Source organism: Pagrus pagrus (assembly GCF_965226575.1).
Source record: "Pagrus pagrus genome assembly, chromosome: 5".
Lineage (NCBI taxonomy): Eukaryota > Metazoa > Chordata > Actinopteri > Spariformes > Sparidae > Pagrus > Pagrus pagrus.
In genome coordinates, this window is record NC_140189.1 from 24,635,972 (window position 1) to 24,651,085 (window position 15,114).

General features: G+C 41.5%; 1 protein-coding gene and 1 long non-coding RNA gene across 2 annotated transcripts in view; one reads left to right on the plus strand and one right to left on the minus strand.

Moving 5' to 3' along the window:
- dock2 (dedicator of cytokinesis 2) overlaps nt 1-15,114 on the minus strand; it is a 105,949-nt gene that overhangs the window by 9,567 nt on the left and 81,268 nt on the right. The window contains exons 27-37 of the mRNA XM_084353531.1: nt 11,936-12,034; nt 11,729-11,823; nt 10,707-10,785; nt 9,731-9,831; nt 9,338-9,396; nt 8,081-8,229; nt 7,636-7,721; nt 7,163-7,319; nt 4,713-4,753; nt 2,180-2,270; nt 1,184-1,294 (exon numbers count right to left, since the gene is read on the minus strand). Of these exons, the coding sequence (XP_084209657.1) occupies nt 1,184-1,294; nt 2,180-2,270; nt 4,713-4,753; nt 7,163-7,319; nt 7,636-7,721; nt 8,081-8,229; nt 9,338-9,396; nt 9,731-9,831; nt 10,707-10,785; nt 11,729-11,823; nt 11,936-12,034 (1,068 nt within the window). The remainder of the gene's footprint in view (nt 1-1,183; nt 1,295-2,179; nt 2,271-4,712; nt 4,754-7,162; nt 7,320-7,635; nt 7,722-8,080; nt 8,230-9,337; nt 9,397-9,730; nt 9,832-10,706; nt 10,786-11,728; nt 11,824-11,935; nt 12,035-15,114) is intronic.
- Nucleotides 8,175-14,978, plus strand: LOC311257707. Its single transcript, XR_014622660.1, has 5 exons — nt 8,175-8,262; nt 9,070-9,247; nt 11,942-12,042; nt 12,181-12,310; nt 14,140-14,978. It is a non-coding gene; the product is annotated as an uncharacterized lncRNA (long non-coding RNA).

Here is a 15,114-nt window from a genome sequence, read left to right on the forward strand (position 1 = left end):
CTTTTCACATTACCGTGTTGCTCTATGAAGGTGTCTACGATGAGTTTTTGCTGGTAATGAAAGTCTCAATTTATTACTGAAGCCTCTTTATGACCTACTTAAAACCATCAGCTAATATCAGCGGCTTTTTCTATATCCTTCTTCTTAATGCCTGCCACCGGGTCGCGTTCGCTACAAAATCACAACACTACTAGGGAAAGCTTTTTCAAGAAAATGATTATTAGTGAGCAATCAAATGTGTCAGTTGTAGGCTCACATGAAGGCTAACCAAGGTGTATGAACGGTAATTATACTGAAACAAGGGCAGTGATGAAGACCGCTAGACTGAAATGTTAGCTTGTTTGTTGACATGACCAGAAAAAACTTGTAATTGGGAATAGTCAACTTTGCCATATATATGTGTGTGTGTGTGTGTGTGTGTGTGTGTGCTGCCTTTTTATCTTTGGGAAATCAGCATTTGATTATGTGACTGGTTTGCACTTTTGCATTCCTTTCACCAAAATAACTAAGGAAGTACAACTAGGCATTATAAACTGGACGAGGGTAATATTGTTTTGCTACTATAGCCTTGGATTAACCTGGTCTCCATTGATTCTGAAACCTTTTACGATCACTCCATTGGGTGTCATCATTTTGCTTATGTTCTATGTTCAGCTGCATTTAGAAAACAACTGGAAAAAGACACCTGAGTGCTCTGTCTTAGTACTAAAGCTGATTGGCTTTCCAAACTGGGGGTGCAAGCCAATATCCAGGGGCTGTGCTGCAGGTCAGAACTAAACAGAACAAGGTGGGGCCAATTTCTTGTTGTAGGCGGCAACATAACGAAAACAAACATCCCTAACAACAGCCGGCAGGAAGAAAAGAACATGTGTCTCCTGTTATGTTTTATGAAGTTACATGGTTGCAAGTGAGCGATGGACTTCACAGGACACTACTAACAACTTCTTTCGACCAGTGGATCCTTACGGACTGAAGAAATATAAATTATCGAGGAATGGACACAATTTAGGATTTAATGACCACTTCACAGACAGGGTGTCACCAGTTTTCTGTCTCCTTTGCTAACCTTGCCAGCAAATCTGAATGAATTATTATTTGGTTCTTTTGATTTCTGTGAAAGAATCAAACGACTGAACTGACAAAAGACATAGCAGATGGAATAGAGCAATAAAACAATGCTGACCTTGCCCTTGTCAAAGTAGTCAATGATGGTGTCGTAGAGCGTCTCTTTGAGCTGCCGCTGGGTTTGGGCGCCGTGGGACTCGAACTGGGGGCTGCACATCTCATCTAACCACTGCAATGGAGACACGGAGACAAAGGTGAGATACAGTATGTAAAAAAAAATTTTTAATTGCTGAAACCAAAGAAAAAATCAGACCAGCTCTGTTTTGTACTGTCCCATTAATCATGATGTTAAAACAAAAGAGGGGAAGAACTTAAAGGGCTCCTCTGTTGTAATAAATCAATATTAGCCTTACGCAGAGTGTGCACAAAAACATAAAGCGCAATGCTCATTTATTATATAAACGAGACAATAGTTAATCTTCCATTACATAAATTAAATCCATTTAGAAAACAAACAAAAAGTACATCGGGATCTTCAAAACTGACTTATATCATTGGAACCGTTCCATCTGCTCAGGAAAGTGGGGAGGATTAGAGCTTTCTGTGTATTAAAGCCCGCTCTTTGCTGTAATGGGAAGCCGGCATGACGGGACTGACACCGACGATGAATGGAGATTATAAAAAACATTATAGAGTTCAACTGCTTTGATGTAATGATACCAGACAGGAGAGAGAGGGAGAGATGCCCCTGGTCCTCTGTCCTTCTCTGTGAAACTCTAAGTGTCTAATAAAAGAGATGAAGGAACAAAAGAGGTCAAACACACTCAGACACATGCATGAGCACACAAACCGGCGCACGCACGCGCGCACACACACACACAGACTTTTCCTCATCAATCACCATAGCGATGAAGCCACAGTGGCCGATGCCATGCCATAAACTCACCTCGGAGCGTCATCATTTGGAGGCCAGAGACACAGCAACCATTTATCAGCTAATAAAAAACTGTCTCACTCGTGGCAGACGGACAAGTAATTAGGCAGAGCACGACACTGGCTCCAGCATTAAATGACAAAATATCTCTTTATTAGTGTGTGCGTGTGTCTGTCCTACCTTGAGCAGGCGGGAGTGGAGCAGCAGTGTGTACGCCGCCTCGGTGTAGTTCTCACCCTCCAGGTGAAGGTCCCTCAACTTGTACAGGTACCTGAGCACACACACGTGTACAAACACACACACAGTGGCAGAGGTCAAGTAAAAACATGCAACTTAGACATCACTCCACTAGATGCCACTGTTGGGCAACTTGAAGACCTACACATGAATTAATCACTGTGTCATTCAATCCGTCTCTTTCACAAGCACACACACGCTCACACACACACACCCCTATACATACCCTGAAATACGCAACTTAGAGATGTCATTCAAGAGCATGCACGCACACACACACGCAAGTAAACACAAAAACAAAATTCAGTGCATGTCTTTTTAATGGTCCGACAGATGTTTTGGAGCCCAATAATGTTTCCTCCCGACTAGGAGGAAAAGGGGAACATTTGGCTTCTAGTGGACTCACCTTTACTGCCTCATCGTTTAGTTTTCTGTCTCCCTCTCCCTGTAGAAAACATTTTGCCACATGGCCAGAGGCTAGACTGAAGCAAGAAGGCTTCTTGATTCTTCTAAATGAACAATCCCTGCTTGGGTGGTATGGTTGCACTCTGAGGTCAGTCGTTCATTCTGTCCGGCTGAATGTTGAAGGGTCTTTCTTCTTTTTTCCCCTCATCTCATTTCCTCTTATGTCTTTCCACTCACTTTTAACCAACTCAGTCCCAGTCCAGTCCACTGACTGTATATAAAGATGAAGGACACAACATTTGCTCCAAATTGAAAGCAAAGCATCTCGATGGCCCCAAGATTGTTTCTGTCATTCTAGGTTGTTCTAATCACACTGGTGTTTATTTTTCTGATAAGTTTGGTTTTAATGAGTTATCTGATGCTATTAAAAGGCAGTAAAACATCACAACTGACAACTGAGCCCTGCTGGCTTCAGTCCTTCCCTCGCGTTCTTGAGTTAATCTGCATGTTCATCTACTTGTTTGGTTGACTAACCCTTCACTGTCACTTATTTGTCTGTTTTTCTCTCCATCCTTCTGTGACTCCTCTTGTTCCCTTCCTCCATCTCTCTGCATGAACCACCACTGATGAGTCTTCTCATTCCTCTTTACCATTGTGTTAGGAACCGTATTATACAGAAAAATTGATCTTCTCGATTCAAATCAGCCTAATTTGTTCCTCTAATTAATTAAGTAAAGTGGAGTTTATATAATTACTGAATGGGAACACTGGCCATGGATGCTTAAACTGAAACATTGCTAGTATTGCTACATATGCTCCTGTTTTTCATAATCAAAGGGAATGTACCTGGTACTCACAGCTGCAAAAAAATGTAAATAACTGTATATTCTAGTGAGACAGTGTCACAAGCAATCATGCAATAAAATATTAAATGTTTAGAAAACCAAGTGAGTGAGTGAGTTCTTGTATACTAACTGCGATCCACAGTACACTATACAGATTAGTGTATAGTACATACATCGTGTCATTAACACAGTGTGTACTGGTACAGAATTGGGGACAGTTTCACTGCTGCGAATACAAATAAAACAAAACGCTGCAGAAAAGACTTTATAGAAACAGTGCCACTGATGCATATCGGAAGAACAGACTGCGCTTTGGACAATTTCCTTTTTATTGTCGCAATTTACTGAATGGGCAAGTCTGAACATTACCGAATGGAGTTTCATAACGTACTGCACAGTTAATGTTGTTGGATACGGAGGGAATTCAGAATGAGCGTGCCATGAAAATGATGTTTTCTTAGTCAATTTTAGGCTCGTGTTATTGTTTTGAGCTGCGACACATACAAGTAACATTCGAGCTGAGGTAATATCCAGCCGTCATGTAAGCTTCTCAGCAATTCATCTGCAAATGTAATGTTGCATAATTGCCTCACTGGGCTGTAACATAATTAGTGGTGGGTTTTTATTATCCATGTATGGCCTGCAGTAATATAACTATCTAATCTTTTTGCATGATAACATTCTGGTTTATTATCTTACACGTCTAACACATACGTAGAGCTCATGTGTATTTGCATTCAACTTTGTTTGTTTGCCAACATTAACAAGCGAGCCGGACAAATATTACCATATTCTCCACAGGATAGACGAAGGCAGCTGATCAACCACAGAGCTGAGCTCACATTCACACATACAGATAACTAATTATGTCTATAAGCCATCTCCAGATAGGCACCCTGGGACCTGACAGGATCTGTATTCCCTCTCTCTCTCTTTCTCTCTCTCCACCCCCTGAATTCATCCTGTCTTCCTCCATCTCTCCACCTCTCCCTCTCTGGTTCCCGACATGTCTCTCTTTCTCTCTGCTCTCCCTCCAGTCAGCCCAAGAGCTGATCCTGTGGATTTTGACATTAATTCAGCGGGACTCATATAATCCCTTGTCAGATTATGGAGGCACACAAACACACGCGCGGACATGTACACACATTCAGACACACACGCGGGCACATACGACACATACATGCACCGCTTTAAAGTGTGCCACGTGAAATTCAGCATGTAAATACCTGATGTACATCCCTTCACGATTGATGTCCTTGTAAAAGTTCTGCAGAATCAAAAGGAGAAGTCGGGTTAGTGTGTGTGTGTATGTGTGTGTGTGTGGGGGTATGTGTGTGTGACAGACGGAGATTTTTCAAAAATCACTCTGATGCACTGCGCTGACTATGAGTTTCTAATTTCATATTTCTGCTTCCAAATGCTTTTTCCAAATGGCTGTATGTGTGTGTGTGTTGTGTCTTATACTGTAGACTTGTGATTGCCTGTGTGTATTAATGTGCGGGAGTGTGTGCACACACATTTGTTAGTTAAGCAGCACCAACTCCCAGTTTAATGAAGTTTAATGACATCTACAGAGAACAGAGGAGTGGAACGAACTGATGTAACCCCACCTCCCACCAGCAGCATGAGCCCGCAGACACAATAATACACACACAGAGACACACACACACATAATCACAAAAATGTGGGGGAAAAAAGAGCTCAATTACTGTGAGATTCACAGTGAAGCCAAAGCATACTGAATGCATATTTATATCTATTTGCTTCATTTTGGCAAAGGTCAGACGCATCATTGCTTGCATCAATGCATTTTAACTTAAGTGAGCCAATCTCCTGCTGGAGGCTCGTCTAGCTACATGAAGGTCGGATGTTATGACTCACAGCAGTCTCCTTTGACACATCCTCTGAGCATACAGCGACACAATCCACAGTCCAACTACAGTATCATCTTCTGTTAGGGTTCCCACACTGTCTTAGACATTAAATCCCAGGACCTTCCAGGCTAAATTCACTCAAAGTCTAGGGCCTGAGACACCAGAGTTTGAGACACAGACCAGGATGAATTACTGTTTCACAAAACTGAGAATTTTTTTAAATGACAACTAGCGACTTTAAAGAAGCTCACAGACAATAACATAAAAGGGGCAGAGGCTTGAATGTGTGAACACAGTAGAATCTAGTCTATTGATAACATTAAGTCAAAATAAATATTAGTGACGCATGAAATACGAGTATATGGGACTGATAAATGATCAGCCCTATATTTGGAAGTTTATATTATTGGCAATTTATTAGTAATTAGAAATTCTAGCCGATAAATATTGACTTCAATGTGAAGCCAAATTGCTTGTATTGACTTGACAAGTGGCAGCTGGTTAAACATCCCCATACTTGCATTTTATATGGAGGAAGTGAAATCTGCATTCCCAACATGCTTTGCATGCAAGCATCTAAAGTTATACTAGAAAGCCTTTCGCCCAGAATAAGCAGCGGTTACTTTAGTGTATTTGTGTTCTTTAAAAATGCATCCGCATGAGGAGGCATAGCAAATACCTATGTGATTGTGTGTGTATGTGTGTACTTCCTAAGTGAAGTTAGCCTGAGGGGGGCCATGGACGGGAGAGTGCATTAGTGCCAGCCAACCTGCAGAAGGGATTTTTTTAGTTGGCCAAACAAATGAAAGAGAATAGCTAATGGGCAGCTGCCCGGGGCTACAAGCTAAACACCTCTGCAATGTTCCAGCAGCCTCCTCTCCTCAGGGAAGAAAATAACACATTTTGAGACAAAGCCTTGCATCCATGTATCATTAAATGATCCTAAACGTTAGCTCTAAGAAGGGCCCTTAAAAATGAAAATCAGAGGAAAGAACTCAAATAAAAACAACACAAATAAAAGAAGGAAGCCGGCGTTCAAGGGGTGGAATTATGTGATGTAATCTGCTGTGGCGAGATCGTATGGCGGGTAGATGAGATCTGTTTCTAAATCTGAGAATACCGTGTGGGGGAATCTGATTAGGAGATCACATAAGAGAAAGGATGTGGAACAGACAAAAGCTGATGCAAGCCCCTGCAAACAGTCAGAGACCAGACACAGAGATGAATCCTTTCCTTTAGATCAATCAGCACACAAATTAAATGTGGAAAAGCTATACAAAGACCTTGGCATGTAAGACTAGACATAAAACCTGTGTTTCCTAATGAACTCTTCAGTCAGCGTGGCTCTTCTGGCATGGATGAGAGTATTGATCGAGGTCTGTATGGAACAAACTCACCCACTACTCTCCTCTTACATTAGCTGTTCAATTAATAATGAGCTAATCGATGTGTGTATGTGTTGGTGTGTGCGCAGAACATCTGAGACAAGCACCTCTTTGCTGTGAAGTTAAGTCCTACTGCTACAAAGTACATCGCATGAATCACAAGGTTAGTGTCGATAAATGCAAGTCCACGATGACGCATGCAGGAATCACAACATATGGGAGCTTTAAAAAGAGTCGGAGTGCATCAGTGAAACATGAAAACAAAAAATGAAATTCTTATGGAGGAAAGGCTCACAGCAACATGATGAAATTCTAGGACCCAACCCCCCACTTAGTCTTGATCGAGCCCGCAGGAGTTTTAAAGTACAGGGCTCGGACAACTCAGCTGGCTTAGCTGTAAAGAAGGTTGGGACGCACCAGGAGATTGACGGTGCAGCTCATGCGGTTGTTCCGGCTGTCGTCGCTCATCACGGTGCGGTAGTCAAGGAGACGTATGAGGAGTCCCTTCACCAAGGCGACAAAGTGCTGCACCTGTGGCCTCAGCGTGGGTTTCTTTTCAGAGCAATCCAGCAGGCTGGAACACAAGCATCCATAAGTTAGTCATAAGAGGAGGTTGCCTTGTGGTCAATGCTTAAGTTTTGTGGATGAAGTGCTGAGAGACCAGTGATGCGTCAACAGTTAACTTTTTGAGCGTTAGCAGGAAACCACATGGAAGAAGTTACATGGGACAATATCCGTGGTCAAGATATTTCAAAATTAACCATTTTTGTACCATGTTATATCACATTCTTGCAGTACTATCACTTTACTGTAATTCCCAAGCACGTTTTATACTAAGTCAAACATTATTGGCTGCTGTAATTGTGGTATAGCCTAATACTCAGGCCTACATGGTCTCCAGTAGCTGCATGTATCGTTCGTCTCCTCCTCCGCCCTCCACCTCGTGGTCCAACTTCAGAATGATCTCATTCTCAAACTATCCAAGAAAATAAAGAGAGAGAGAGAGAGAGAGAGGTGGAGGGAGAACAAAGGGAGATGAAAAAGCAAATGAGAAGAGGAACAGAACAGGAAATCAATTATGCAAGCATAATTAAGGCGTCTCTTTTACTTTTATGTCCAGCGTCACAGGAAACCGACGGAGGAGAACAATGTGTGTGCGCCAGTGTTTCAGTGCAGGTGTAGATTTTGTGTGTGTAAATGTAGATCTTCAGGTGTCTCGTGTGAATATATCCGCACACATTCACACATTTCTGTTCTACGAACAAAAATCACTGCATTTATTCAACGTGTGACGTCGCATCTTTGCGTATCATATACATATATGTGTGTTTTTACCTTGCTGAAGTTTCCAGAGTGTGAATGTTCACATGTGATCATGTCAAAGAAGATGGGAATGGTGGCCCTTCTCAACTCTTCCTCTGGGATCAAAGTCATCTCCAGGATGGGACCCACCATGCCAGGGATGAAGCAAATCTTGTGACTGCCTAAAGGATACACCCGCAAAGTCGAAAGGACAGGTAAAATTATATCTGACCCATTTCACCCAACCTCATCACCTGTTTGTTTTACGTTTGTCCTCGGGACTCTACAAGTCTCTGTCTAACAAAACATCCCAATCCCAAAAAACATTTTTCTGAAACTCTGCTTCTTGTCTCCATAATATACCACACTAGGATTGGATTGAGCGATAGGTCTATCTCAAGCGGGTATCCGACAAAATTTCTGTTGATAGCAGTGATTAGCTTTGGAGCAGTTCTTCTCTATATGGATAGTTCTAACAGCCTATAACACAGCAGAAATAAACAGGACAACAGTCATTCAGTGCGCTGTCTCTCCGCCTCTGCTCACACAGACAGTGGACAGCATCTTAACTTCAGAGCAGAGCCCAAAGGAGAGGATACAAAGCAGACTTTAGGACATATTTTACTGGAATCAAGGGAGAAAATGCTCATTTCCAAGTGCAACAAAAGGGAGACAGCATGATCGGTACATCAAACTTCGGCCACTCTGCCCGCAGAAACCTGTCACCCTCTTAATCCACTACCAGTTTATTTACATAGCCATGAAGCTCATTACGCTAAAGTGCTGAAAGTGAACCCATGTTTCCAAAGCTGACATCAATAAACATCAATTATACGGAAGAGCTTTTGGTTGCCTTAAAAGCAACCAAGCACAGACTAAGATGGCCTGCAGAATATGCAGTCAGTCAGGAAGTTACACGACAAGCTAAGTTGTACTGTAGTAATTTTTTAAGGCAGATGAAGCATGTGGGCAAAGTTAAATGAGTACATAATACCAATGCTTTTTACCTAATTTTTCCACAGAATACATCTAAACCAAGCCATGTTTTCACTGGTTCAGTGTTCACTGGTGTTCAAATGGTGCTGACATTTGAACACATTGAATTGCTGTACTGAAAACCAACTCTACTGGCACTCGGTCGTGTCCTGAAGTGAAGTGAAGTGAAAGTGAAGAGACACCTGCAGCCACCTACACACTCTGGTATGTCTTGATGTCAGGGTAATTACAAGTTTGCATACCCGGAAGCTACGACAACCCCACACATAGAAATAACTGACTGGATTTTCTTACCTAGTTTGTACCAGATATCACGTATAGCAAAGCCAATGAGCCTTCTCATGTCTCCGTATCTGAAATGGAGAAATAAAGAAATAGAGAAAATACGCAGGGACAGACACAGAAAGAAAAATCAGCCCTGCAGTTTAGAATCAATGGCCCGATCAATACTGTTATTTTACACCTTCAGAAACTGAGCAACCCGGTGGAAGAGATAACGCTGCACTAATGTGTCCCAACATGAACTAAATTGAATGTCTGTCTACAGGCACCACGCGCCTTTAATAGGCAGTGGGAGTGTAAACAGTAAACGCAGACTCCAAAATAGATCACAAATCACTGAGTGTTTCATTAGAGCGGTGGTGTGTAGGTGTGGTAAATAAGGAAATTATATGGCCCCTCTCTCACTTGGCCAGAATCTTGTTCCTCTTGGTTGGTGAGAAATGCTGAAGCTGCAGAGACTCCTGGGTAATAAACGCCACCGCCAAGTGGAAGTAGTTGTTCCATAACTAGACGGGAGGAGGAGGAATGTAAAGAGAAACAATAGACATCCATGTTGAAACAGGGTTTTCAGCAAGACCTTTTAAACACCATTATGAGCGCCATTTAAAGGACACGTTCACAAAAAAATGAAAATTCGGTTGTTATCTACATGTCAATGGAGAGTTGAGGAAAGTTTAGTTGCACTCAAAACATTGTTGGAGCTTCACGGCAAAACAGGGCTCTCTTAAAGATGTCATTGTCATTGTTGGTCCAACAAGCATATGTTGATTTGGTTTTGTAATTTTGTTACTGCGTGATGAAAACACATTTTTCCCCAAAACACAAAAGGATGACTGAACTAACAATAAGCAATGTTTACTTTATAATACAATGCATTTTTTTTAATACCTGTCAAAACTGTATTCAAGACATTTTAAACAAACTACAAGTAACTTTTAACTGGTTATGTAATAATCCAAATTTAATACTGATCCCTCTCAATGACCTACATAAGAACATGAGGCCATCAGCAAGAAGATTGGCTATTTCTGTATAATTATTATAGTTATTCCTAATGCCTGTCACCGGGTCAGATTCCTACTTATCCAGGTTAAATAAGTCATAAAACTAAAACTATGTTTTATGGCAGAGTGCTGAGGATAAATTGAGGAGTCTCACAGCCTGAAGAAAAAAAAGCTGCTGTATAGCCTGGTTTTATGAATGCGCGAAAACAAATTTTACTTTGTTTGACCATCGTCATCTTTTCTTTTGCCAGAATCAACAAAAGTTCCTTGTAGAAGCTTTAAGGCCTTAAATTCAGATGACTGGATATTAGACTTTTTAAGGACTTGTGGACACCTAAAAGTAATACAGGCAGCTTTCACCATACAAAGCCTCTTACCTGTACTTCAAAATCATCGTTATTGAGGAACTTCTGGTTCATAGTATCTGCGTAGGTATTGATGGCCCTCAGGAACACTCTGATAGACAGAAATGCACACATTTATTGTACAAACCCAAACAAAATACACAGATAAAGTAGAGTCGCATCAAGGGAAATGGACATCAATGCTACAAAAATAACTCCCTCATGCAGCAGTTAGATTGTTGATGACAGATTCATACATAAAAAAAAAAAAAAACAACTTAAAGAAAAAAAAGTCAGTCTAAGAATAAAAAGATGAGAATCTGTCACTTATCACAAATGTAACTTATTTGTTGTTTATCAAAGAATTTCAGCTTTGACAGCCGCTCGAGCTCACAGTGCTATTTCAGCCGAGGCTGTACTATTGCTTCAGACTCAAAACTTCTGTCACAGTGATAGATCATGATAGCAACTTCACACAGTGTGCAGGTGTATCAGTGAGTTGTGACTTTGTGCGTTTCTAAAGTTAAATAGGAAAGCTGCTCCCAGTCTTTCTGCCCCAGCACTATCTATCTATCACAGTTATTCAGAGCTGAATAACTCCCTCACCTCCTTTTTCATTCCTCTCTCTTTTTGTACCGACACATCTCTTCTATAACTTCAGTCTGAAAACTCTTTATCAACCTGTCTTCCTCTGCCTCCCTCTCTTTTCCACCTATTTGCCTTTTCTCTTCCTCTGACACAGCAGCAGCCTCCCCTCTAGCTTACATCACAAAAAAAATACACCCATGGCTTTCACTCCATCAGCTCACGCACACAAACACATTTGTCACATCAGCCATTTTCATCATAGCAGCCCTGATCCCAGCTTTGCTATCTCTGACTCAACCCTGTGTGGGTTTGTGTGAATATCAACAATCCTTTAAAAGTCACATACACCAAGCCTCGATGCCCCTACAGCAGGTCGAGCCCGGGGCAGCCGTGTCCTGTTCAGTTATGAAAGCAGATTTCAGACTGTGGTGGTGTTTAGCTGTTTGTGTATGCATGTAGTAAGGTACCTGTTCTGCACCATGATCATGGCCATCCAGTCAGAGGGATACACATGTTTCCCAATCAGGTCCTTGAAAAGCAGGAAGGACTCCATCAGGAAGTCCTGCAGTGAAATAAAAGACAAGATGAATGTACCTGAGTGTTTATCACTACAGTTTGAGACATCTGCAGGTGTGTGTGTGTGTGTGTGTGTGTGTGTGTGTGTGCGTGCTTACCACCAGATCAGAGGTTCCACTGAAGGTTTCTATGTATGTATCATAGTGACGATCATCCATCTGACTGAGGATGGCTGTCATGCACGCCACCACTCGGGACTACAGAGGTAAAGAGTGAGAGAGAGCGAGGGAGAGAGAGAAGGAGACGCACCATTACTCTTCGGGCACTGTGCAGCTGCTCTTACACTGAGTGCTATACATCTAAAGCCAAAGAAATCTCTTAATGGAATTTGTTTCTGCGCCAGGTCTAAGGCTGCCCGAAGAGAGCTTCAAAGTAACCCTCCTTGTTATTTGTTCATTTGAGCCACAATTTATGCAAGGAGTCCAAACGGCATCAACACCATGACATGCTGCCTACAAGACCTGGAACAAAAGGTCAGCGCTCTGAGCAAGGGAAATTGTCGCGGTGTTATTTTTAAATATGTATCGAAAAGTCGTTCCCCAAATGTTATTCGCAAATTAGCATAATTATAATAAACACACGCCACCATTGCCAAGAGGACTGGCAGCCACTGCAGTCTCTAAATTGTGTTCCATAGTTGGCATTGTGGCCCTTTGCCAGTCTTTAAGATTCCAAAAATATATTTTGCACTGCTCTACAGCACAAATAAAGAAGCTTTTCTTTCTTGTGAAGAGAGCGAAGACAACCACACGCGTATGAGAAAGAGCAAAACCAAAGAGAGGGGTAATTTTGACAAACACTAGGGTTCTAGGTGTAGGGAGGATGTTTCTACTGTAATTTCAACTTCAACACAAAGCGGCGGGCAAATTAAACAGTGCGATGTAATGGAATGGTAAAAAAGCAAAAAAATGTCAAAACAACATACAAAGCCCCTGATTTCACAAAAAAAGATTCAGGTAACATCTATAAAAACACCCTAATTTTATTTCGGTGCAACATTTACATACTGCAGGGGTTTTTTTTTAGTGTTGCTTTTAATGAGATATTAACTCCTCTCGGTATGTGCAATTAAATCTGAACACGGCCCAAGGTGAGTACACAAAAACACACAGAGAGACCAGCGATGGAGAGAATTGCAGATGAAAGATGAAAGTGAAGGAGAGTCGTGAGACAGGAGAGGAGGGAGAAGGAGCGAGTGAAAGTGAGACAGACATGAAAGATGATAGAGGATAGGCAAAAAAGAGAGAGAAGTTTTAAACAAGTTTCGAGTGTGTGTGAAAGCCACTTATGCCGAGAAAACCTCCTTGAGCTGGATTAAAGTACAATATTCATGGTAAATTTAGCACCGAACTTTACACGAGCGTAGAGGCTGAGAGGAGGGAGACACTGAGAGGGGCAGAGGGCAACAAAGGAAAAAAACAGAGGAAAAGGACAAAACTTTACTGCATTGACCAGAAGATAAGAGGAACAAATGATGGCATGAATGTTAAAATATCTGCATACATTACACGCATTTGTTACCATCCCTTAGGGGGCTAGAATACTCATCGTCAGCAAAGCTAGAGTCATCCACTATCAGCCTCTTTTACGTCTCTCTGCTTCATGTAGTCCACCTGTTTGTTCTCTCTCTGACCTTTGTATTTGTGGCCTGTCAATAACTCTTTGAGAACCTAACAGGAAACATGATGAAGCTTAAATTGAAGAAGTGGAAATAAAGAAACAGAAGAAAATTGAAAATGACAAATAACCTGCAAAACATGCTGTAAAAAATGACCTTGTCACTTTCGTTATTTTTCTCTTTCAATTGTTTTCCATCTACCATCTTTATTTTCAATTTTTGTCACACTAATGGAAGTAGGGCTGACTTTTTGATTCATCGAAAAAAATTCAATCAGTATTTCCCAAAGCCCAAGATGACGTCCTTATTTTGTCCATGACAGTATATTCAGTTTACTGTCAGAGAGGAGTGAAGAAACAAGAAATTATTCACATCTAACAAGCTGGAATCAGAGACTTTTGGCTTTCTTCTTAAAAAAAAAAAAAAATTGACTCAAACTGTTTAATCAAATAGTTGACAACCAAACTAATTGTTGCAGCTCTTAGCGAGTGATTCTAAAATGTCTCTGGACACCAGGAGGAGTCTCACTCATGAAATATGGAGCAGGATGTCTTGGCTTATCCCCTGCTTAAAGTCACTGTCTGTTTGTTCTGCTTCTACATGAGCATTTTCTGATCCTTCCCTCTGCTGCGCCTAATTGCTGGAATGAAGCTCAGCAGCCTTTTTTTTTTTTTTTCTTTCCAGAAACGCGGCAGATGCACAGGTACGTCTGCCAGGGTTTGGGCGAAATTATCCTCCAGAGGTGGTGGCGGAGAAACGGAAACACGAGACAGAGATGAAGGATGATGGATGGCTAATTGAAGATGAAAGATGAGTGGCAGCTCATGCGGTGACAGCTCACATCCGATCAAAATGAGCAGTGTGTGTTTGTGCTTGCTTGCATTTTAATAAGAAAACACATTTTTGAGACACACAAGCGTATTTTCACTGTTTATGGTTTTAACAAATATAGAGGTGGGCGCATTTACATACATTCATGAAGGTGTTTTCCGGACTTCATTACATAAATGTCTAACTGCGGATGATCTATGTGTGTGTTTGAGTGTATAAACACCCCCCGTCCTCTGCCCAACTTTCTTCTTGCAGTGCAGTGACACCAGAGACCCTGTCAGCACACTCCCCTCTTTCATCTCTCTTCCCTTCTTCCCCTCTTCTCTCTCTTATGGTCCCTAATGTCCCAATCACATGTTCCATCCTTAAAAGTGCTGCAACATCCATTCAGTGTGACATTAAAGTAGTGAGTAAGCACTGCTATTAACACTAAAACCAAGGAGCAAAGTGTGGATAGTCTCTCAGCCCAGTGGCCAGAATAAAATGATGGCATTGTGTGTTTCTGCAAACCACAGAAATGTTCGCTCGTTCATTTTATACATATATATCAACATTTTTACAGTATGTATCATCACATTCAGATAACATGTATTTTAGATAACTTTCTCATCGGGAGGAGGAGTGGATGGAAGTGGCATGACAGGTCGGCGAGAAGTGAGAGACTGCCATCTGGGACCACTTAACAGCTGTCTCTGCACAAAACTAGGTATTTTTAAGGAGACACTGGCACATCTCCAGGACATTTTTCAGCCTTGTTTGTAGCCAAAAAAATAAATAAAAAAGATTTCTATGAGGAGACATTGTGACATTTTCTAGGACACTAACAAG